The sequence below is a fragment of the Actinia tenebrosa genome, unplaced genomic scaffold (genome assembly GCF_029948245.1).
Source record: "Actinia tenebrosa isolate PJP-AT-01 unplaced genomic scaffold, QUT_ActTen_1.0 PGA_scaffold0__85_contigs__length_37466705, whole genome shotgun sequence".
In the NCBI taxonomy this organism is placed as follows: domain Eukaryota; kingdom Metazoa; phylum Cnidaria; class Anthozoa; order Actiniaria; family Actiniidae; genus Actinia; species Actinia tenebrosa.
Window position 1 is genome coordinate 16,773,489 of NW_028292569.1, and position 24,355 is coordinate 16,797,843.

The following is a 24,355-nucleotide window of genomic DNA, read 5'->3' on the forward strand; positions in this document are numbered from 1 at the left end:
TCTTCATTCATTTTCATACCTTCCACTTTTCCTTTGAAACTTTAGGAATAAAAGATTTATCAAAAAGGTGTGAAAACGGTCCATGACCTAAAATAGAATAATACAACATTACAGCATCACAAAACAAACAGCAAAGTCGAATAACAGGGCAAGGCGAATAGAAAAGGAATCATTATGAAAATACGTGTTTTGTGGTCCCGAGACGACGAGGACCACAAATGCAAACATACTGCAGGCTTTCCGAGGTTCCAGTAAATGCATGTTTCCTTATATAACAAATGTCTATGTGATTAACTTGGTTTAGCTTATTATCGTATTTAGGGACTCTGCAATAATTATCGGGAGGGGGGGTTCTAAAATTAATAGGGGGGGTCAAAAGTTAAATTGAAGTGTAGGGTAGGGGGGGTTAGAAGCTAATTGCATGAATATGGAGAGGGGGGGGCCATAAGCCAATTTGGGATTTTGTTCACTATCAAATTGAAAAGATGCAACATTATAACATATTTAACATATAACATTCATTGTTATATTTTCTACTGTATAAAGGACACAACTTGTCACAGGTGCAACCTCATAACCATATGTGTTGAAATATAATGTATAAACTGAGTATCTTTTGTAATAAGAACAGTACAAAAAACAGTAACTAAAAACAGTTACAAGTCACAACTTTCTATACTATACTGTGGTAAAGTTATGCCACATTGATTGACTGTATATAAGACAACTGACTATGTTATGTCTTTTTTGTTTTGTTTCGGAATAATTCTTCTAGCTTTATGTTCATGATATTTAGTGCTATGTCAAGGATAAAAACAGAAATTCTGAACAAGCTCCTTGGCTTCCCCAACAAAACATTTTGAAGAAAGAAGATCCCTCAGCCGATTTGTCAGTTTGAGATCGTAGATACTAGTAGAGTGTCCTCATCAATATTATCAAGTTGTGGGATGCCATATATCTCGCTCAGGGCTGTATTCATTTTGCTGAAGGATTTCCTCCTAAGGAATTAAATATAACACATGCCCTTTTCTTCCTAAAGTATGTTCTGTTGCCTTGGATTTGCGTTTATCAGCTTTTTTCTTATTTTCTTTTTTCTTCCGTGAAACTGATGAATTCTGTAGTACTTTTCCATAGCTTTATCCATGTTATCCAACAAATCTCTAATGTTTCTTTCAATACCAGTAGTAATAAAGTGCAGTGTTACTGAGTTGAATTTATGATGAGGCTCAGTACAGTTTGGAGAGTTTCCGACTTCTTTTAGAAAACGAGCTCTCATCATGGTATTTGTTCACACTTTTGTAGTATTCCAATGGCATCATTTTTGCATCTTACAATATTTGCATTTTGTCGCGATGTATCATGATGTATGGGGGGAGGAGTAGGGGGTGATAGTTATTTCATTTCAAAAGGGGGAGGGGTGAGAAGTTATTTTACGTTTAGCACAGGGGAGGGGGGGGGGTTTAGCTTCAATTTAAGCCCAATTTGTAGAATTTTAGAACCCTCCCCCCCCTCCCGATAATTATTGCACAGTCCCTTAGGGTAAACTGACTTCTGGTTTCGTTGTTCATCGGTGAATAAATGCGATGTTGCCCGCTCTGATCAGAACGGTTACTCGGAAACAATGAAATAAGATGACTATCACGTGGCGCCCTTTTGGACAATGAGAAAAGAAATATCACTTCATTGAAGGATGGTGCTCACCGTCTTGTAAAATCTTATGGGAAAACTGACTTTCGGGTTTAAGGTAACAAGCAGTTCTATATAGATTTTTTCATTTTAATTACTTACCTAAGTCATGGCATAGTCCCGCTATCTTGACACACAACACGTCTTTATCGGTTATATCAAGTTCTCTCTGCCTTGACTTCAAACTTTCAACCAAACACCCAGCTAAGTGGGCTGTCCTGTAATGGGCAAATAGGTCGTACGTAACACAAAAAGGAGTAGGAGAGGAAGAAAAGGTCAAATAATAGGTCAAAAACTGAACCCTTTTAAAAGGTTCTTAATTATCGCTCGTGCGCGCGCTATTGACGCCATCGGGTTTGAAAATTTAGAGAAAAAAGGCGAGCCTCCGTTGAGATCAGCGTGCGCGAGCGTGCAGCCCATGGGGAAATAGTTAATTGGTTTTTGGCCAATCAGAGCGCGCGTAATAATCTAGTTATATTATAAAATTATTTCGGAAATAATATACAGTGCAGTATACATTACTGTGAGATTTAATTAACATGCAATCAATATTTTATTACATGACACCATGAAACTAGCATGTACTGTTACATTAATTAATAAATTTCATGCAATATCTTATATTAGGTAACACTGGCTCTTTAACAGGGACCAGTCATAACTAGAGGGAAAGGGGGCTGGTGCATGTTAGAGAGGGGTAGCATATGAAAGTCACTAAAAGTCAAAGTATGCCCAGTACATACTTTAATCTGAGACATTTTTTTCTTATTTAGGTATTTATCAGGCTGAATTGGTTCTTATTTATATATGGTACTTTATTAACTAAATTTCAGCCTGAAGGTTCTTTATCCACTTGTTCTTATATACGGGTGATTACTGTATTCTTTTCCATTTCTATTCCATGATGTTACAAGAGACAATTTTTCGTGTAACATGTCGCCCGCGGCAACACAAGATGATGGCAACAATGTTGGGAGTATTTGAAGCTCGTCTAATAATCTGCAACATGTTGCCGCAACAAAATATCCTTCAAAATAGTAACGAGGCCAATTTTTAACGCAACAACGTTATGCGAAAAATCGCCGTTGTACTACCTTTACAATAATTTTTCATCTTGTTATATCTTGGTATCATAAAGGGTGAGGTTTTTGAGAATGAATGAAAAATGTTCTTACCCAATAGAATGTTCAAATCGGTTGTGAGCAGCGCCAGGATAAACAAAGTAACATCCACCTTTTAATGACAAAAATTAATAAAACTGTCTATTGAAATCTGTAAATATAAGATTTTTACTAAACAAACTTTATCGAGCCCTGAAGCAACGTCAGGGCTCATTTAATTAAGCTCCGTTTGATGAAAAGCTCGTTTACTTGAAGGTGATCCAGTGACTCTATGTAAAAGGTGAGTCTTTCGTTTTCTTTCCACAGGTTGACAGCATTGCAGTTGATCAAAGTCTTTTTTCTCTCAAAACATAGTTGCCCTGGAGCAGCAGTAAGGGGGACTCGCGAACAGGGTACTGTATGGTCTGGGTATTACCCGTGTTAAGTAGCATACGGCGGCATCGGGTATTCCCCGCGTTGCCCCTAATTGCGAGCTGCTGCTGAGATCTATGATATATATATGCTTCGACAACCTTTTTTGTGTCACATACGAGGGTTAAAATATGTTATGTATATAGATGGACGCCATCGCAGGCATTCGAAACAAAACTGTTAGGAAACTACGTACTCAGGTGTTGGATCGTTTGGATAGTGATTTCGCCTTTACAACGTTTATGGAAGGAGATACGGATCAAACTCTGGATGAAGATAGAGCCCAACAAATAATAGATTTAATACCTGAAGGTGATTACCGTTTGGAACTAACTTTTATATAGTTTTCTGACGATCAATGGATAATAGAAAAGGGTCTTAATCCTATCCGGGCGTCTGGTAAGCAAAGTCTTTACGTCTTGAACGAAAACGCCAGGCCTGGAGCATTGGTAGGAATAGACATGATGTTCTATGAAGTTGCCTATCCAGTCACAGTGGTGATCTACGGTGCTTACAAGATTTAAAGACCAGATGTCAAGAAACTCAAGCCAATGCGACATCCTGGTAATTGTGTTGGTAAGTTAGTAAGAGAATTCTTTGAGGATTCTTCCCGTGGTGGTAAGTTAACTTTGAAAAGAAGGGAAGCCATCAGGAAATGGGAAAAAGCTACTTACAATGCCGGAGGAACCATAGAGAATATCAAGAAGCTAGAAACTGCCTTAGAAAGGCGCATACAGGTAAGGGATATAACAGACGGTCATATTTACTCTGGGACGCATGAATATGGTGGTAGAGGTGCTCCTATAGTCATTTATCAACACGATGCACATGCTTGGAGGGAGTTAAGATTCCCTAAGAAGAAGGAAACAAAAGTCTACAAAGATTCTCCATTGATGGATCTAGTCCACGAGAATTCTATTTGGTTGATGGATTCAGAAGGGAGTCAGTTTATGACCCAAGATGGTACTTTGTATCGCCCAGAAGTGGAACATCAACGCATTCAAAGTGCCTGCGAGATATTAGGAGAAGACTTTTCAGAAGAAGTCCTTAGCTCCCGTAGCTTGGACTTCTTAGCCGCAAAGAAGAGAAATGGATGGAAACCAACTCCAAAGGAATTCAAAGAGATTTCCAAAGCATGCGTAGAGCATGGGCATGGTGGCCTATGGAACATGGATTATGACGAAGACGAGTATGTATCCTTGGATATGAAACATTGCTACCCTGCATCTTTCAAAGGTCTAGGAGATTGCAAGGAATATTACGGCCGCTACGGACATCCAGACTCTCAATTCTTCCGCGTGGCATTGGATGGTAAATACGACGCCTCAGCTACGGGATTCGTTAGGCTGACTACGTGGAAGTTAGCAAAGGACTTGCACCCCATAATTTACGCTTGGTATGGTAAGCATCTGCAGGAGAAAGAATGGATACCTGTACCTTTTTTGAAGTTTCTAGAAGAACGCCAACTACTCAAATATACCGCGCATGAAGCCATACTCTGCCATAGCGCTTTACGAAATGGTTACCAGAAGACAACCCCACCGAAAGAATCATAATAGGAAAGTTTACGCAAGGTGCAAAGGAAGGTGAGAAACATATGCAGCGACGTTTGATAACAGACGAAGGCGAGTTAAGTTTCCTCTCGAAGCGAGCACATGAGCAGGGAACGATGGTATCCGTGGAGAAATGGTTAGAAGATAGCAAGCGGAAATGGAATGCTTTGTGTTATTATCAAGACCATCGTCCGCAATATTACCATTTGCGTGCTAGCATGTTAGCATATGCGCATATTAATCTGCTAATAATGCTCCTACGGTTTGACAAAGAAGACGTGCCGCGCGTAGCTACGGACTCTTTGTACGTGAAACCACATATCTTAGAGAAGATGAAAGAATTCTACACAGAAGACGAGTTAGCGGAAAGTGGACAATGGCGCGTCAAAAACGAGAAATCAAAGCCTGGAGAGAACGCGTAGAATATCACGGAGAACACACCCGTGGTTCCGTAACCCCCACTGCGGACCCCCTACCTTCAGTTGCCGACCCCATTTCCTACCAACGCTTCTCTTACCTTTACGGTACCGGGGGCAGCGGTAAGACGACGCTTGTGTTAGAACTCTTCCCTAAGATAAAGGTGTTGACTCCAACGCACCGCTTGGAAAGAGAACTGCAAGAAATGGGTTACGACGCGCGGACCTACCATAGTTTCTTCCGATGGAATGGTCAAAAGTGGGTGCCTGAAGCTATCCACGACATTCCTCCGGTGATACTTTGGGACGAAATATGCACCGTTCCTTTAGAAATCCTAAAAGAGTTTGTAGAGTTCCTAAGAGGGAAATGTCAAGTAATATTCGCCGGAGATCCATGCCAGCCGCCGCCTATTGGCGGAGAAATGCCTCATGAATGGTTAAAAGGAATGGTAGACCACGTAGAGGAGATCAACACAGACTATCGCAGTAAGGATCAAGTACGTGTTTTGAAAGCAGAACTAAGAGGCCTTAGCGATGCTCAACAATGTAAAGTATTGCGCAAACGTGTACGAGCGAAGAAATACGATGACTTCCTTTACGCATGGCATCCAAAGGATTTGGTGCTGAGCAGCAAACGCGCAGCACAAGCAAGGATACAAAAGGACTTGCTAAATATGCACCGAGAACGATTTCCTGCGCATTTGGTGCCCGTCTGCTACAAACCCCACGACACACGCATGCAGCGCAGAGACGTCTACGTACCTGGCACGGACATCCAACTGCAAAACGCGGTAACGCACGATAAAGCCTGGGTGCCAATAGAAAAGGTGGAAAGAATTACCTCCCATCCAGACTGGCGTTTGGGTTATTGCATAGCCATCCACAGCGCGCAGGGGATTACCATAAAAAATACTCTATGGATCATAGACCAGCGGCTGTGTTGGAGCAACCTTATCTACACCGCCGTAAGCAGGGGGAGCACGCCAAACAGCTAAAAAGAGCCTGGGGTCCGCAGCTACGCTACGATCGCACCCCCGAAGACGTAGCTAAGGAAAATATCACCAAAAAGCTACTTCGCTACAAGCGCCACGACGAAGAAAGAGATATGACGTTCGACCTATGTGTGGACGACGTCTATAAGAAAGGGGCAAGATGTGCCAAGTGTAACACCTTTACTATGGAGGTTTGACCCAAATGACGATCAGCAATTCTCCGTGGATCGTATAAATAATAAACGCGGGCATTGTAGAGGAAACATACGCTTAACACGCCTAGAGTGTAATCGGGCGCGCGGAGCAGCACTACTTTGAGTCTTTGGGGACTATGAGCAGCTCTTCCTTGACGAATCCACGACTTGGGCCATCTAGGTAATACAACACGGGCTGCTCTTCCTTGGTGACGGACTTCGAAATCTCATACGTTTCCAGAGACCAGTTAGGATCCGTGGCTCTCTTACTGCCACCTTCGAGTTCCCCCGGCTGATAGAGGTATCTGACCACTATGTCGCGGGGGAGCTTTTTTTCCTTCAGTCCAACCGCCCTTGAACTTCTGACGTAGGACTTGTGTTCCACGTGTTTCTTTTTTATAGCATCCTTAGGTTTCATTCCCGTAGCCCTGGCCGCCTCGTTGTTCAAAGCCGCGATGACCTGGGGGAGTCTCTGAGTCCATTCCCAGTTGCGTTTGGAGGGATCTTCCAGCTCTTTCCAATACTGGTATCCAAAGAGACGCTCGGCCAGGGTCTTATTGAATCTTTCGACGATGCTCTGACCCCTGTGGTACTCTGCTTCAGCTCTCCTAATCTTAGTGCTGTGGTCTTTCAGAGTCTTGGTGACCACGCCCATGAACTCTGTCCCCGCATCCACTTGCAGCAGCTTAGGCCATTTCAAAACGCGCTTATAAATCCTACTTAGGGCTTTTGCGACTTCCCCAGAATCCTTGCTGGTTATGGGTTCGGCGTCCTTGTATCTGCTTGCGATATCAACTACAGTCAAAGCGTATCTATAGGTCTTTCTTCTCACCTTGTCGTGCGGTAAGAAAAGCAAATCCGCCTGATGAACTTCGTTGGGGGCATTTACGGTGAAACTGGGCCTGGGAATGTACTTGGGCACGGGAAGATAAGCCTGCCAGAGGGTTTGTTTTCTTAACCAATTCTTAGCCGTTTCTTCTGATACCCTGGCCGCGGCTGCAAGTTTCTTGATAGCTGACGCTCCTCTCCAATAGCCTTCGGGCCCATAGTAAATCCTCTTGAGCTTGTCCTCTACGCGGGGCATTATATGAATTCCAGGACGAGATTGATCTTTCGCCCGTTGAAATCCACTGTCTCTCCGTCCACTTTGATGGTGATGTTTATGCTTTCTACCAATTCACAAGGCAAGTCATAGTTTAAAGAAATGGGAGTGTAGTCTACCAGGTCAAATGGATTACCTTTGGGTGGAAACTTGGACATAAGAGAAGAGTTTTTTCCATTGCTGTAACTATGAACCAAGTCGCAATAGACTTCATAAGAGGATGCAACTTTCCAATTTACAGGTATGGCTCTGTTGGTAATTGTCTTACCCGAGGCACATAATAAGGATCCCAATGGGTCAAGCTTTCCAAAAGTTACTGAATAATTTGGCATATTGTGTTTGAGGGTCATTTCGTGCGGCAATCCTGTGGTGAGAGTATAATCGTACTTTGCTAATTCCTTGGCCAGGGTGATTGGCGTGTAATGTCCATTGTGCAGCATTACGGCTTGATAGTTAGATCCTCCTGAATGCTCGGTGATCATGCCATTGATCAAGTTATACCAAGAATTGTACAAAGAGCAACTAACCAGCCTGACCTTTTGGGCTTTGATGGGGGGATTTAAATACGTGGTAAAGTTATTTTGGTCGCTTTCCAAAAAGACGATCATTATATATTAGACGCTTATGCTTTGCGTCACTAAATAAAATACGCCAAAGCAATACCTCCGGCCAGCCCTGCAATACCAACAAATACCAGCTCATTGTCTTTTTGTTTCTTAGAAGGCTGGTAGTAATTCTTAAACTGAGGTTTGTTAATTCTAAAGTTGGGATGTGTTTGCGTATAGAGCTTAAAGGCATAGTCTGTGTTTTCGAAGTTCTTGTCTGCCTGCATTTTGTCTTGGTAGTTCTTGTCCAACCAATCCCTGTAAGCTTGTCTTTTTTCATTCCAAGCTGCCACGTCTCTTTGATACTTTTCCAGCGCCAAATCATGCCTTTTCCTTTCGGCGGCTAATTCTACGCTTTTGTCGCCTCTGACTAATCTATCCAAATACTGACCACCATAATTAGCTCCAGTAAATGCTAAAGCTGCGGTAACTCCGCCTGCAACCAAACTAACCATTTATACATTAGGGATGTACTTTTCCTTCTGCAAATAGTCCTTAAGGACAATGCTGCCCGCTACGGCAGCGGTCATCTTAGCGAAGTTAGCGATGTTCCTACTGGGGTCGTCAGTAAAGTCCTCTTTGATCACTTTCCTATCCACCCAGCCAATACCCGCAACGATGGAAGTAATAATAGCTGCCTCTTCAACAGTCTTCAGTAACGCGGACGACATTATATTACATCGCGAGAAGGTTTATTCTTTTTGACTTCGTTTACCATGTACTCAAACAGCGTTGAACAAACGAAAAAGTGGCCGTCATTTTTGCGAAGTTATTAAGGTTTTTACTGGGGTCGACTACGAGCTCCTCGCCTAAGACTTTCCTACCTATCCAACCGACGATAGCGAAGCCTATGGTTTTATAAGTAGCATCTACCAGATTCTCAAACAGCGTCATATATATAAGGCTATTCCATTTCGGGTACTCTGCTTCTCTTAGGGGGCTCTTGCACTACGCGTACGGGTTCCACTTTTGGCTTTGCTGCCTTCCATTGCAAGTAGAGACTGCCCGCAGCTATGACGACTCCTAATGCGCCAATAACGTACTCCGGATTAATAAAGGATTCCTCTCTTTCCTCCACTTTTTCCTCTTTTTTTGCTTTGTTCTTCCTATTCATCTCAGCGAACTTCTTCCCTGCGGCGACTCTGCCTGGGGACTTAGCTTTGGTGATCTTTTGCTCCTCTTGGGGTTGCTCCTCTGTCTTTGGTGCTTCACTCATTTATACTAAGGACTTGAAGGACTTGATAAGTAACTTAGGAATGACTTAAGATGACCTGGGCAAGTACTTGGGAATGACTTAAGGATGACCTGGGCAAGTACTTGGGAATGACTTAAGGATGACTTAACTAAGTACTTGAGGCGACCTGACTAGGTTCTTTGTCGACCTCGGCAAGTGCTGCCGTGAATACCCTTTCGACTTCTCTGTCCTTCTTAAAGTCCTTCCAAGACATCGTAAGTTCCTTCAAGTCAACATGCTGAGCTACGTGAAGTGCCGCAGAGGCGACTGCCATTAACTTACCACACTTTAAAGACAACCACCCACAGGTTATCTTAAGTTCTTGGGATATGACATAGTCATCTCTTATGCCCTTCTGTAGTTGCTCCACGTCGTCTATGGGCAGCGCAAGTCCGAGAAGCTTGGTGGCCAGTTTAATTGCCGAGTCTGCTACGGCGTCGGTAGTCTTACTTGTAAGGGCAGCCTCGTACCTCTTATGGAACTTCTTAACTTCCTCTTCTGACAACTTATTAACCTACTCATGGGTAAGTTGGCATCCTATCATTTCTTTGCACTTCCCAGAAGACACAAGGATGTTAAGTTGCTCCTTAAGGTTGCTTTTGTCTAGCTGTGTGGGGACTTCATCTATGAGCTGCTCAATCTCCATATATGTTAGGAGTTAAAGATCGGAGATCTTTATGGAATACGGAAACCTCAAAGAGAAGATCATCTTGGAATGTTGGTGCGTTTTTAGATGCCGCATGTATTCATGCAACTTTTCCTTGCTTATCTCGCCGCCATAGTCGCTTTAGATGGTTTCCAGGTCGTTCTTACTGGGTGTGTAGAAGACGACCAGAGAGCCTATGTTTTCCCTAAAAGGCTTAGAGACACTGGTAAGCTGCTGCGAGAGCAACCAAACGCTGATATTGTCATGTCTGCCGCTGAAAGCGAGTTTAACGAGCTCTGATGTGCGCCTTTTTACGTCATCCCCGCAGGCAATGTCATCCAGTATGAGCAAAGTTTGCGTATCCTTAGGGAATTGTCTATGCCAAGACTTAAGATGTCCAGATAACTCATTGGGGTCCAAAATATCTACAAAGAAGTCGTCATCTTTCACGCCTACACCCGTCCAGGTTTTGTTGTTCACGTAGGTGGGGCAAAGAAGCACTATGTAGTCAAATCGGTATCTAAAGGGTCCTAATAGTTGCTCTACGATGAACTGGGTCTTTCCACAGCCGGTAGGTCCTACTATCAGCGCGTTACAGGGCATGTGATCTGGGTTCATATATATGGAACCCGTGGAAGCAGTAGGAAAGATGGTCAGCGTTATAAAGGGAAGATCAGAGTTAATAGAGGAACAAAGGGAGGAGATTGACCGTCTAAGGGATCAGGTGGAGGCATTACGTAAGGAAATGCGCAGTTTGAAGAGCGCAGAAAGGGTTGGCGCGCTGATGACAATGGCCATGTGGGCTAAGGAGTCCGTAGCAGACTTTATGAAATATCCTTTGTGATTCTAATGAGGCTTATTAAATATTTGTTATATATGGAGTGCAACGAGTGCGGTAGGGTGTTCAGCAGCAGGCAAAGATTAAATTACCACGTTAAAAAGGCGGTGTGTAAGAAACCCCGAGAGTATGCATGTGAACATTGCTCGCGGCGCTTTAGTAGCAAGCAGATGTTAAAGTATCACAAAGAGAATAGGGTATGTTTAAAGAATGTCTGCGTCTACTGTGAGGAGGACAAAGAAGACGATTGGCACCGGGAAAGATGTATTAGCCGCTATGACATGCAAGAGGTTGTCTGTTATGAGCATGGGGATCTCGCGGAGCGCTGCTGCCCGCAGGAGACCAAAAAGAGGTTAATACCGCGTAAGAAGAAGATAGATATGCGGTTTGCTTTATTCGACAAGGCTGAAGGAGTTAGATGGGAAGATAGGGAATACTGGGAGGCGGAGTGTGACCGCTGCGGCTGTCAAAGAGATGGTCAGCATATTTGGCAGTGCTTGTTCGTAAATGTTGACCCAAAGACGTTCAAAGAATACATGGAGCAAGTAACTGAGTGGCGGAATAGTCACTGAAACTATTCTAGGAAATTCCTTATTCTTATTAAGGATTTGTTAAGGCCCCGAAAACTATTTCAAGAATATCTAAATATTTATTGTTATTTTGTTAAGGAACAGATAATAATAATCAACATTTTTTTGAACTTTTTTGTGGTAATTAACAAATAAGAATAAGGATATTCCTGAAATAGTTTCCAACCCCTTAACAAATAATAAATAATAATAAGGATATTTTCGAAATAGTTTCAGATATATGGTGGCCTACGTAGTAGCATTCTTTGGGGGTTTCCTAATAGGCGCCTGTGGTTACCTTAAGTATATGGACTGTATTACATGCGAACCCCCCGCAGACTGCATTACGACGACAAAAAAATGCACCTGCCTTCATTGTGGCAGTGCATTCCTTAGAAAATCCTTCGTCAACCACCGGTGTTCAGCCGACCCAAAGGCGCACAGAACCTTAGCGGACGCCTCTAACCATGCAGAGGACTCTCTGGCTCATACTTAACTACGTCAAATATCTACCTGCCATCCTTCTTACCATGACTCATGACATGGGTAACATCCTGCCCTTCAATGGCGTACCTTATCCTATCAGGTGCCCAAAGGGTGTATATTCTTTTTTTATTTTTTAACACCAAGCGCAGACGGTCAATGTCTTCGAAGACTACGTAATTCTTTATCTCGTAGATTTCCCCTAACGTCAACTCCCTCCAGTGCGTTTGTATGAACTTTAACTCATTGAATTTGTCCTTATCCATCATATATTCTATGGAATTTTTTATGTTATGAACTTCCTACTGCAGTACTTACAAGGTAGGCAAATCCCTTGGGAATACTCCGCGATACTCCTACAAATGTCGTCGTAATCGTTACTGATGAGCACCTTGTAACCATTTTGCTCATAGCTGTTCAACAGGCGACATTGATCCTCAGATAATACCCCGATGCCTTTGGGAGTCTTCAGCTCGACGCAGAAACCACGGTATCGCACGTGTGCATTAAGGATTAACAAGTCGGGTTGACCGCGTTGATATCCTTTCTGCCGGCACTTTATGCGTTTACCGTCGGAGTCCTGCAGTTCGCCTAGACCAGGGGTCACGAGCATTTGGGGGTGAAACCTGCGGATGTAGTCTACGACTTTCTTATGTAGGTCGAATTCATTTTCAATTTTAAACACCAACTTGTTAGGGCTGTCAAAACGCCGCTCTTTTTCATACTTGCCTGTCTTACGCAGTGCAGGTAGGACCTCTCCGAGCACCCACTTTCTAAACTCCTTGGCTACCGACTTTTCCGACCCAAATATCAATTCGTAAAGACCCATTTCCGTTACATAGACGGAATGCGGCTGCTCATTAAGGGTGTAACCCCGAATTACACCCTTTATATCCCCTAAAGTCACCTTGTTTTCCTCTGAAACATGGTCACTGACAGCCTTTCTGGAGTTAACATATTCTAAAACAGTAGCCACCGCCTTCGCTTTGAAGTACAGTTTGTCGCCTTGCACTATGCATTGCAGTTTCGTATCATCTTTGCAGAAGTTACGCAACATGGTATATTAGTCAAATATTTTGTTTCGCAGGCTCATCAAAATACCTAATACGCAACGCTCTTTGGCTGATTCATTTCTACGCTTAGCTGCGCGTCAGACACAACGAAGACGTAGCAGTTTATCTTGTCGCTGTCGCCCGCAGCAGCATTCTTTGTGCGCTTGATCTCCAAAGTGATGCCGTCCTGGGTGTTTACCAACCGCAGACCCTGACCGTGCATGGTTTCGTCGTTAATGGTGCGCATGTCGATCCATAACGCATATTTATCCTTAAAGAAATCCTTAGGACTAATTTGGTCGCCAAACTTGCGCATTGCCTCCCTGTACACGTCTGCGGGCTTTATCCCTTGGGAGTAGACCTTGTTAGGTACTCCGTTGATATTGACCCCTACGTTAGTAATGCCAGGGTTATGGAAGGCTTCGGAGTTGCGCTTACCAGCCTCGTAGGGTTTGCCGAACACCAGCATCAACCCCGTGAGGCTGCGCCTGGGGAGGTTAATGCTTTGGTTGATAACCTCGTCCGTCTTATCCAGGAAGTTAAACGTCTTGTACATTACTACGTGGTCGTATAGGAATGCCTTACCAGCACTGTATTCCATGCCGGCGCTGCGAGCCAGTTCTTCGCTGTATACCGTTTCGTACTGCAATTCCAAATTAGTTTTCTTGTAGGGGTCCACAGCTCCGCTGATTGCGGTGTCCATTCCCCCTAGGACGTTCGTAGTATCCGCTAAGGTTACTTGGAATTGTAACTCAGATAGTTGCCTGGGGTAGTACGCACCATGGTTCGTAATCACTTCGAAGTCCAATGGTATGACATACTTGCTACCATAGGCGGTTTTTACCCTCGTGGCATCTGCTACTGCCGTCGCGCCGCTTGAGTCCGTAGGCGCTGGGTTGGTTTCACTACGAAGCTGACGAAGAATAACACTACCAATTCCTTGTTCTATCCTTTGCGCGCGGTCAAAGGCCGTTAACCATAAGTCCTTGTAAGTAGCGTACAGATCGTACCTGTTCAAGTCCAAAAGGGATTCCCCGGCGAACTTAACCCGCATCTTAGAAACCAAGTTGCGGCCTACGTTATTTACGGCGTAGCGCTTGTCCTTGGTGCTTGGTTGTATTGCTAGGTCAAACCTTAAAGCCAAGGTGCCAGGGACTAAGACTAGGTTATCCGTTAGGCGGGGTACGCCTACGTACAAGGTTTCTCCTGGTTTTGCGCTGGATGGCGTGAATGTGACCCGGTGAAAGGTGCGTTCTGCCTTTAGTCCGCGAACCTGCTTAGGTAATACGTTGGGGTTTAACTTTGAGCTTATCATATATAATGGAAGTAGAAGGAACGGACTTTGACCCCTTACCGAAGAAGGCCAAGTCGACATTAACGACGAAGAATACGAGTCCTTGCTTCCTAATGACAACGTAGACAGGCAAAGTCTCTTTGACAGGCTAACACGCAAATATGGCGGCAGGGCCCGCGATGCTATGCGTTCTTTAAGAGACAAGTTTAGGTCTAAGAATCCCCACACACCCATTCCGGAATATTTGCAAATGGAAGACCTTGGCGCGCAGTCGGAGTTAATAACGGGCATTATTAACGACCTAAGACGACGATAGCCAAGGGTAAACCTAGCTCCTTTGGAGTTTCAAGTAGGAGACAAAGGGCAGGCTCAAGTTAGAGAAGCAGGTAGGGAGAAATGGCACAACCTGTATCAAAGGAAAAATTCCTCCCTGCTCAACAACAACCTTCCAAAAGGAGTCATAAATGCACTGGGAACGCCTAACTTGACGATGCTAAGCACTTTGACTCAAAAGGAAGCAGAAGTTGCTCAAATGGCCTTTACTCAGAGCCTTTTGAACCCAAACTACAAAAAGATCCTTGAATCTGCGACTAAATTACAAACCAGGCAACAAGAAAAACTTCAACAATTAGAAACTGTCGAAGAGGAAAAGAGCAAAGAACTTGAAGAACTTCCCCCAAATAGCGACGCGACTGGGGGGGTAATAAGCTACTTGCAAAAGGTAAGAAATGAAAAGGAAGCACTTAAGAAGGAAATACATGAAAATAACATAACCATTGATGACCTTACGCGCAGCCTTAACGAAGTGACCAAGGAAGAAGGTGGTCTTGCTAGTCGCTTCAATGCTGTCGTGAAGGAAAACCAGGCATTACAAGCAAGAATAGAAGAATTGGAAGACGAATTCATGAAACAAGGTAAACTAACCACTGAAAGCCATACCGCTGAAATCGCAGACTTTAGAGCTAGGCTCTCTAAGCTGCTAGAAGAAAAAAGCACCGCAAGAAATCAACTAAAAGTCGCTTTGGATGAATCAGCGGGAAAAGACGCAGAACTACAGCGCTTGGGAAAAGAATTGATGGAGTCTGTTGACAGAGACAGGCAAGTAATGGCGGACAAGGCAGTGGCGGAGGAACGAATACGACAACTTCAACAGGCCATCGAAGACTTGGAAAGACAAATAGAACGACAACAGGAAATAAGTAACGACCAGACTCGTCCCGAAGAGGAAAGGGAAGCAGCCCAACGGGAAGCGGAAGCCCTTAGGGAAGAAGTTGCGGAATTACAAGCGCAAAAAGATGGCCTGGAGCGTGAGTTGGGGCTTACCGCCAAGGAAAAAATAAAAAAAGACCTTCTGAAGTATGGCGTTCCGCTAGCATTTGCAGTTGCCATTTCGAGCGTACTAGGAGTAATCTTTAGCGCGCTTAAGGCTACTGGCACAAGCGTAAAAAAATTAGGTAAAGGACTGACGGACTTAGGAAAAAAGCTGGCAGCCGGCCTTCCTGGGCTGTTGGGTTCTGTGGTTAGCTTGGCACTTAGGGCCGGCGGAGAACTGTTGAAGTTCGTGGGGAATAACATTTGGATCTTGGTAGTAGCTATCGGAGTGGTCCTCCTGAAGAAGGTGAAGGGCTGATCTTGTCCTTCTCATCGGGCGCCCTTGGTGTTCTGCTTTGAGGATAATGAAAGACAGTATTAGCGCCGCCCTGGTAATTCGGAACTAGCGGCAACACACTCATGGTAGAACTGGGCTTATGACTCCAGACTGCATTAGCGGGCCTACGACCTATGCGATTTATCCCAAACTTACCATCATCAGAAATGACTTGCAACTTAGCATATTTACAATTGGCTAGCATATGAAAAGTCACCGGAGTTAGGTCTTCAGAGGACCTAGTGTAGGGCTCCATTGAAAAATGGGTAACTTCCCCAGTGTTCGTTGAAGTTCGATAAGGAAGCAGGGGCTTATTATTCTCATCAATAAGTCTAAACCCCACATTTGCATGCGTGTTCGCATTAATGCTAATAGTGCAAATGACCAATGCAGCGCCCCCAACTTCAACCCACATTCCAACGTCATGCCAAGCAACATCGTCATGTCCCTCTTCATCTGCGCAATGGGCGTAACGCGTTTCCCTTACGTATGGATTCATATATTTCAAGGATCAAAGGCTCATTACCGTCAAAATGCTAATGGTCATGTGGTTATAGATAGTATTCCTTTGATTTTATGTGGTTAAATAAAATATTTAAGCAAAGTTAGACTTGAACTAAGTTGCCTGTTATCGCAAGTATCTGTCATCAAAAGGCTATAGCTTCGCGGCCATCTGATAAGCAAATTAATGTCTCACGCAATGAGATGAATGATGAACAGATGGTATCTGGGGACGAAGCTTGCATCGGGTGCTATCCAATTTCGCTAACGCCACGTGCTATCCGATTTCGCTAACGCTATGCGCTATCTCATATCGCTAACGCTAGCTTACGCAGTTTGTACGCTACACCAACGCTATTTGTTTTTACGCTATACTCTCGTTATGTCTCGGGCTACACGAAGTAGTACGGCCGTACTCTCTGCAGAAGACCGGCAGGAGATTATCCGGGAGGTTGTTCAAGCGGTTTTGGAGGCATCCTCTGCAAATGGGTCAGGAAACTCGTCCTCCTCGCCACCTTATTCTTCACAGCCTGCACTGCCAACTTCTTCCACCTCCGCAGTGGTTTCTGCTACGCAGGACGCTACAGGTACGTCTATTTTACCTGTACCTTCATTCGCCAGCACTTTTACGCTACCATCGCAGTCATTGGCTGACACGAGCGCTACGCTAGCTTTCTCAGCATCTGTGCCGAGCTCCGTCTCGTCGGTTTGGGCGCCATCATTGCCATCTGTTTCGGCGGTCTTGCATCAGCCTTTTATCGTTGGCCCAGGTTGCTCTCCCGTTCCCGCAAAGCTGGTTACCCAGATCGTCAGTGGCAAGTTCGTCGACATGAGCGATCTCATTTCTCCTAACCTGGTGGAGACGGAAAACGAGCCCCAACTCTTCTTTGATGGTCGCATCGTTTTGACCTCTACGCCCAAGCGCCAGCGGCGAAAGGTAGAGGACATAATGACGTGGGTCGAGGCGTTCAGCATTTACTCGCTCGTGCTGACTTCTTATTTTCCCAATCGCTGGAAAGATCTTTTGCTCTACAAGCTGCTTATTCTGCGAACCTATCGCCAGTTTAGCGGCCGGGCTTGGCTGTCTTACGATAAGGCTTTTCGTGAGCACGCAGCAGCAAGCAAACTCACAGACTGGTCGCACATCAATAGCCAGCTCTACAGTTTCCACACCGCGGGATCTGTCCCACGCGCTCTCAGTGCTACAGCTGCTGAAGGAGCAGAACCCAAGGGCTCATCCAATAGCGACACCATATGCCGTTCTTGGAATCGGGGGCAGTGTTCTTCGCGTCATAGTGGCTGCCGCTTCGCACACAAGTACTCTTCATGTTCTGGCCGCCATCGCTTGGTAGATTGCCCGAGTGGGATCGACGAGTCTTCGGAGTCCAAACGGAAATCCACGTTTGCCGAGTCGTCGGGGGAACTTCACAGGTCTAAGCGCCGCTAATCCAAGCACGCTAGTACTTTACGTTATACTTATGGTTCTTACAAAAAAAAAAAAAAAAAAAAATGTTCCGTTTAATTTGTTCTTTAGCTTTAGCTATCTTGTATAGCACTCTATAATTTTCGCTCGTAATCTTGTCTAGACAGTTCAAGTGCATTTAGATTGTGTATTGTCAATTGTCTGGAACGTTTCAATGGTCTCGGGACATTTCGTTCCGTCGTTATTTCTTTTCTGCATGCTAGGCTTTATAAGAAACGCAGACAATGTCATTGGTATTTCATTGCATATGATATATATACATATATATATATATATATATTAAAAAAAAAAAAAAAAAAAAAAAAAAAAAAAAAAACCTTTCGTGCTAGGACTTTTGTGTTATCTCTCTATGCTGTCATACCTTTTAGCGCGTTATATTTACAAAACCTTGATACAATCTTTTCGCGTAACCAGGCCCTTAAGAAATTAGCTTTGCTGTCAGTCTGGCCTCTATGATTGGCTGCGGCGTTATTAGGACAATTAAGCCGTCTTCTAGCTGTCTCTGTAGGTCCCTTTGTATGCTATCGCAACAGCATTTCAAGCTTTACGTCGGGACCCTCTTACGCGTTTATTTTGCTAATTTTTCGTTCTTTTCGAGTCCCGTGTTATCGCCAGAGTGGGTCCTCCCCCTCCCATAGCATATACTTTACTCTCGATATATTATGTTTATGTGCATGTAATTTTACCCCGTCTAAGTTCCTATCTAGGGTAATTAGCTTTACTCGTCGTTTATCGCCTCACGTATCTCTTTTTAAGTCGTGAGAGCAGTTCGGAACATCTGCTGGTCACTATTATTTTCACGGTCGTATTGTATCTTCTTTCAGCTATGCTTAACCTCCCGTTGGTATCTGACGTCACGCCCCTTAGTGTTGAGTGGTTTTCCCAAGAGTTGCTATCACACCCAGACCAGATTGAAGTGGCTTATGTTTTAAGTGGGATTCGATATGGTTTCAAAGTTGGATTCCAAAGTCAACTCAGCTCTTTAAGATCGGCCAAGAGTAACAAGGAAACCGCTATCCACAACCCTCAGGTGATTGATTCGTATCTGCAAAACGAGGTCAGGTCGAACAGGGTCGCGGGCCCCTTCTCCGAACCTCCCCTTCCTGACCTGCACGTCAGCAGCTTTGGGGTGATACCTAAGCGTGGCCAGCCTGGAAAATGGAGGCTCATAGTCGACCTTTCATCTCCCAGGGGACTTAGCGTGAACGATGGTATCGACCGCGAGGCTTTTACCCTTCAGTATGTCAGGGTTAATCAAATCATTCGGATGATCTCTAGCCTTGGTACCGGAGCACTGATGGCAAAAATCGACGTCGAATCGGCCTACCGTAATATTCCGGTTCATCCTTCTGACAGGTACCTTCTCGGTATGAAGTGGCGCGGAAAGTATTACGTTGACTTAGCGTTACCTTTTGGTCTTCGATCAGCCCCGTTTATTTTCAATGCGGTAGCCTCGATGATAGAGTGGATTTTGGTGAACAATTACCAAGTTAGCAATCTCGTTCATTATCTTGATGATTTTATCATGGCGGGCCCTCCTAACACTGACGCCTGCGCAGTTAACCTAGCTAAGTCACGTCAAGTATGCCGCACTCTAGGTGTTCCGCTACATCCCGACAAATGCATAGGCCCTGATACTACCCTGGTTGTTTTAGGCATCGAATTGGACTCAGTGAACCAAATTGCTCGTTTGCCAGCAGATAAGTTATGCAACCTTAAACTGTTGATTGCTACCTGGCGGTCGCGACGCTGGTGTAATAGACATCACCTAGAATCGTTGATTGGCCACCTCCACCACGCAGCGAAGGTGGTGTGGCCTGGTCGCACGTTTATACGGCGCATGATTGACCTGCTAGGCTGTTTCCGCAAGCGAGACCATCCTATACGTCTGAATTGCGAGTTCCATCGCGACTTAGACTGGTGGCACCAGTTCCTCTCTACGTGGCACGGGGTTTCTTTTGGCTGTATCCTGGTATCCCAGTCGTAGGCGATACCCAGGTGGTATCGGACGCCTCAGGAGCAATTGGTTATGGAGCTTTTCTGGACCAAGCGTGGTTCAACGGTGTCTGGTTGGAGAAGCAGGGTTCTCAATCTATTGCATATAAGGAACTCTTTCCGATCGTTCTAGCCGCGCATGTGTGGGGCCATCGGTGGTCCAAAAAGCATGTCATCTTTCGTTCCGACAACGAGGCTGTGGTGTTCATGCTGAACGGCAGGACTTCTAAAGTCCCCGACCTGATGCGGCTGTTGCGCAGTCTGTTGCTAGCGGCAGCGCGCTTTAACTTTTCCTTTTCGTCGCTCCACATACCCGGCGTCCACAACGCAATCGCTGATGCCTTATCCCGTTTTCGTTGGCAGGAGTTCAGGCGTTTGGCTCCTTCAGCACACCGATCCCCAACTCCAATTCCGCATCAGCTTCTTCTCAACTTGACCAGTCCACTCTAAAGAAACAGTGTCAGGAATTCCTCCTAAATGGCCTGGCTCCCACCACACGTCGCACTTACGCGTCTGCTCAGCGTAAATTTATTGATTTTTGCCATCAGCTTGGCAAAGTTCCTGTCTTACCTGCAGATGAGAGAACTTTATGTCTTTTTGTAACGTTTCTGGCACAGTCGCTTCAGCATCGGTCTATTAAAGTCTACCTGTCAGCGGTTCGGGCCCTTCACATCGAGCAGGGTCACGCAGATCCATTGGTAAATTGTCCGCGGCTGCATCAAGTCTTTCGGGGCATTAAACGTTTCCAAGGGTCCCAGTTTTCACAGCGTCTACCGATTACCGACGCTCTCATGCTCACCATTTTCAAGGCCCTGGATATTGACTCGTTCGACCATGCCATGTTTTGGTCGTCATGTACGCTCGCATACTTTGGTTTCCTGCGATCGGCAGAGTTTACGGTCTCCAGCTTGGCCAGTTTCGACCCCACCATTCACCTGCAGGTCTCGGACTTGTCGTTTGATAATTTGGACCGACCATCGTGCTTACGGGTATGGATCAAAGCATCCAAAACCGATCCTTTCCGCGCAGGGTGCTATGTTCACATTGGTTGTGGCGTCTCCCCACTGTGTGCGGTGACTGCAATGTCCGCTTTTCTGCATAAAAGAGGAAATGCTTCAGGTCCACTATTCTTATTAAAGAATGGCCAACCATTGTCTCGAGAGTTGCTGACGTCGTGGCTGAGGGATATTTTCGCTGGTGCGGGAGTGACTGGTAATTTTTCCAGCCATAGCTTCAGGATTGGAGCCGCCACAGTTGCAGCGCGCAATGGTGTTCCAGATCACATGATCCAAACCCTTGGCAGATGGACTAGTAACGCTTATCAAAGTTATATCCGGACACCTACAGAATCCTTAGCCTCGATCTCGCGCTATCTTTCTCAAGCTTAATTTCCTGGAGTGACCTTAGTTTGGGTTGGTGCTTGGATCATTGTGGTGGGAGGCCCTTCTTCCTGTTCCTCCTCTCCAAGCACCTTGGAGAATCATTTGGAGGTGACAGGGTTGCCATAGTTACCGCTGACCTCCGCCGAGTTCCCGAGGCTCCTCCCACCCAAGCACCAACGCCAAGCTCATCTACGTGTGATGAGTTTAACTATGCTATTTATGCAAACGCTCCCGGTGTCAACTACACGTATTTGCAGCTTTACTTTCCCATGGCAGTCGGTAACCATGTGAAAAATCCAAACGGAAAGATTCTCAGCGCTATTCGTTGGCGGCTCTACTGAGAAATGCGTAGGCTCTCTGTTGTTTGTCTTCGCGCGCATGGGCTGTAATACTCCATTGTCGTCGCAGAAACGAAATCCTACGTTTGCATTACTAACGGCTCCCAAAGAAAGACTGCATAAAATTAACTTCTCCCCAGAGTAGTTCAAGTCTACGGACATCCCAGCGACATCGACCCAAGATGCTTGGGTGTATTTTTTCTCGCCTGTGTAAGTTGTATAGACACAATCTACTCCAGCTACGTAGGGGTTGTTCATCGCCACATATAATAACTCAGACCAATGCTTGCGGTGGCTAGGCCGGCTTTTAGTGAGTTATGGTCATATTCCTCGGGTATCGTAGGCATAACATGGACCTTCTTTGATGGTTTCTCTACATGTACCTTCTTTGGTTTCTCCACAAAGTGAGGAATGCTCTTGGTCATGTCAGAGTTCACGTCATTCACCCCAAACTTCATATCCTTAGTAGCTCGTTGGAGTTTGTTGTTATAACCCACAACGGAATTAGCGTTGATAACCAAATTACTTGGCATTAACCAACAACCAGGACTCAAGGCATAATCTAGCCGCACTTTAGATTGCTACACCGCTAATTGATACCTTTGAACTGATTTGGATGTATTATTCTCTATTACTACGGACTTAAACAGCGTAAGAAATTCCTGTTGTGTCTCCTGTGAAGCACCTTGAAAACCTATGATGGGACTACGGGTATTAACTTGCACTCCTAAAATACAGTAAACGAATGCTTCAATGCTGCGGTTAATCCTAGCAAGGTTCTTCAAACCAATACCCTTTGCGGCAAAGAACGGCGCCCATGAGTATTTCTCCAGGCTTTCTATGAAATATATTAGATTTCCTTTTCCTGCACTACCACCCATGTCTGAAAACTCCCAGGCGTTAGGGTATCCCATGCCAGGTGTCTCAATGTCGGGACCATTATAATAGGTGTAAGTTTCCCCAAGGCCATGTGCAGCGCCTTCTTTGTTACGAAAATCGGGGCTGGTGAGCCTGAACTCATTCTTTAGACGTTCCCATGCAACTTTGTCGTATTTGTTATCCTTCGCATTAAAGATGGTACTACCCGGTAAAGGCACGCCTAACTCCTTTAATATTCTGCGGATGGTAAAGGCAACGTGAAACCGTAAGAAGGGAATATGAAACATATCCGCGGCTATACCACATCCTTTGGTAGAAGCCCAGACAGCAAAGTTTAACTGCTGCGGCCAATACCGCATGTTGGGACCTGATAACCATTCTCTGGATTCTTTTCCTGTCGTGTGTTTCATGGCAGTTTCTCTAAAGATGTCTCTGACTTTTGTCTTGAAGGTCGTAGGACCCACGGGAATCTCCAAAGAAGTAACCATCTTAGCAAAATCATTTGCACCATCTTTGTTGTCATAAAATGGGTAATCCTGGGTGGTCACTAATAAATTTGTTGGGAAATTGGGCTCAAAATGCACCTTCTTTTCAGGCTTCGGTCTTAGATCCGCGTTGCTGTCCATTTTGGAGCCTTGATAATAAATACCGTCAGGTCTGCGTTCGAACTTGCTAGCGTCTGCATGGGGAAACATTTTCCTAAAGGCCCTCCAATTCCAGTAGTCCCGATTATCGTGATGTGGCTGCTCCTCAATGTCATTCCCAAAAGCGTCGTACATTAGTATATATAATGGATGTTATACCATCGGCACCTAAGATGTACCCAGATATTCCCTATACTACACCTAACGAAATGAACGCAGAGAATTTCAGACTCAACAAAGCAAACTTAATACTGGCTTACTTGGAAGGGCAGACAAAACACTACGAAAAAGTTAGGAAGAAATATGTTAGAGCCCGGAGTACGCTACATAAGATTGCGATAACTTCAGGATCCATATCTGTTGTGTTGACGGGCTCCGGTGTCGCTACTTCGCTTACCGGACCCGGAGTAATCGTTGGGGTTCCTTTGGCTAGTGTTGGGGCAGCCTGCGGTATCGTTTCTGCTGTTGCTACGGGTATTATGAAAAAGCTATCCACGAAAATATCAAAACACGACACGACAATAGCTCTGTCTAGGGCTAAAGTAAATACTATTACCGACCTTGTTTCGAAGGCTTTGCGTGACAGAAAGATAGATGACGTAGAATTCTCGATTATTCTGGCCGAAGAGGAAAAGTACGAGAAATTAAAGACGGACATAAGAAACAAAAAAACAGTCGTAAAAGATCTTTCCGAGGAATCTCGCAAAAAGATCTACCAAGAAGCAAAAGAAGAGCTTCAAAGAAAGCTCGCTCAATAAATATTTGCTTTGAAAAAAGCGAGACAGGGTTTCGTTTGCATATTGAACGCCGACTGTCTGGGTCATATGCAAATTAATTTCACAAATCTATTTCACAAACCTTCGGAAACCTCGGGAATAAAGTCACCGGTAATTTCAGACAAAAGGTAGGGAATACCTTTGTAATATTTCCCTAGCTTTAATTTTTTCAATGTCTTCCTTAAGCTTCGTGGCGTTGGTTCTCTTAAGTCAAGCGCAATCATTTCCATTACTTCGTTGTCTAAATATACCGGTCGAAGACCTTGGATATGACTCATCCAGTCCCTAAAGTATTTTATTCTCTTATAAGGTGTTTTCTTGCGACCCCCATTGGCGTAATATTGCTCTCTGGTAGCATTTGGTACGGCGTTTGTGATATTTTTACCACACTCGTAACACTGTGCTGAAGTATCTTCTTCTATTCGCATTTTTTTACCACAACAAATATGTTATTTGGTTTACTGGGTACAAACTTGGGCCTTAGACACTTCATACAAAAATCATTAGCAAATT

At 44.7% G+C, this 24,355-nt stretch overlaps 2 protein-coding genes across 3 annotated transcripts in view; one reads left to right on the plus strand and one right to left on the minus strand.

Annotated features, from left to right (window-relative positions):
- LOC148913597 (deoxynucleoside triphosphate triphosphohydrolase SAMHD1-like) overlaps positions 1-24,355 on the minus strand; it is a 34,132-nt gene that overhangs the window by 7,714 nt on the left and 2,063 nt on the right. For both annotated transcript variants that reach the window (XM_089033558.1, XM_089033556.1), the window contains exons 5-7: positions 2,862-2,919; positions 1,789-1,904; positions 20-87 (exon numbers count right to left, since the gene is read on the minus strand). In XM_089033558.1, coding sequence (XP_088889684.1) covers positions 20-87; positions 1,789-1,904; positions 2,862-2,919 — 242 coding nt within the window. The remainder of the gene's footprint in view (positions 1-19; positions 88-1,788; positions 1,905-2,861; positions 2,920-24,355) is intronic.
- Positions 16,446-21,406, plus strand: LOC148913598 (uncharacterized). Its single transcript, XM_089033548.1, has 2 exons — positions 16,446-16,932; positions 20,187-21,406. Exons 1-2 carry the CDS (start codon positions 16,644-16,646, stop codon positions 21,209-21,211), a joined length of 1,314 nt encoding a protein of 437 aa, XP_088889674.1. The 5' UTR covers positions 16,446-16,643; the 3' UTR covers positions 21,212-21,406.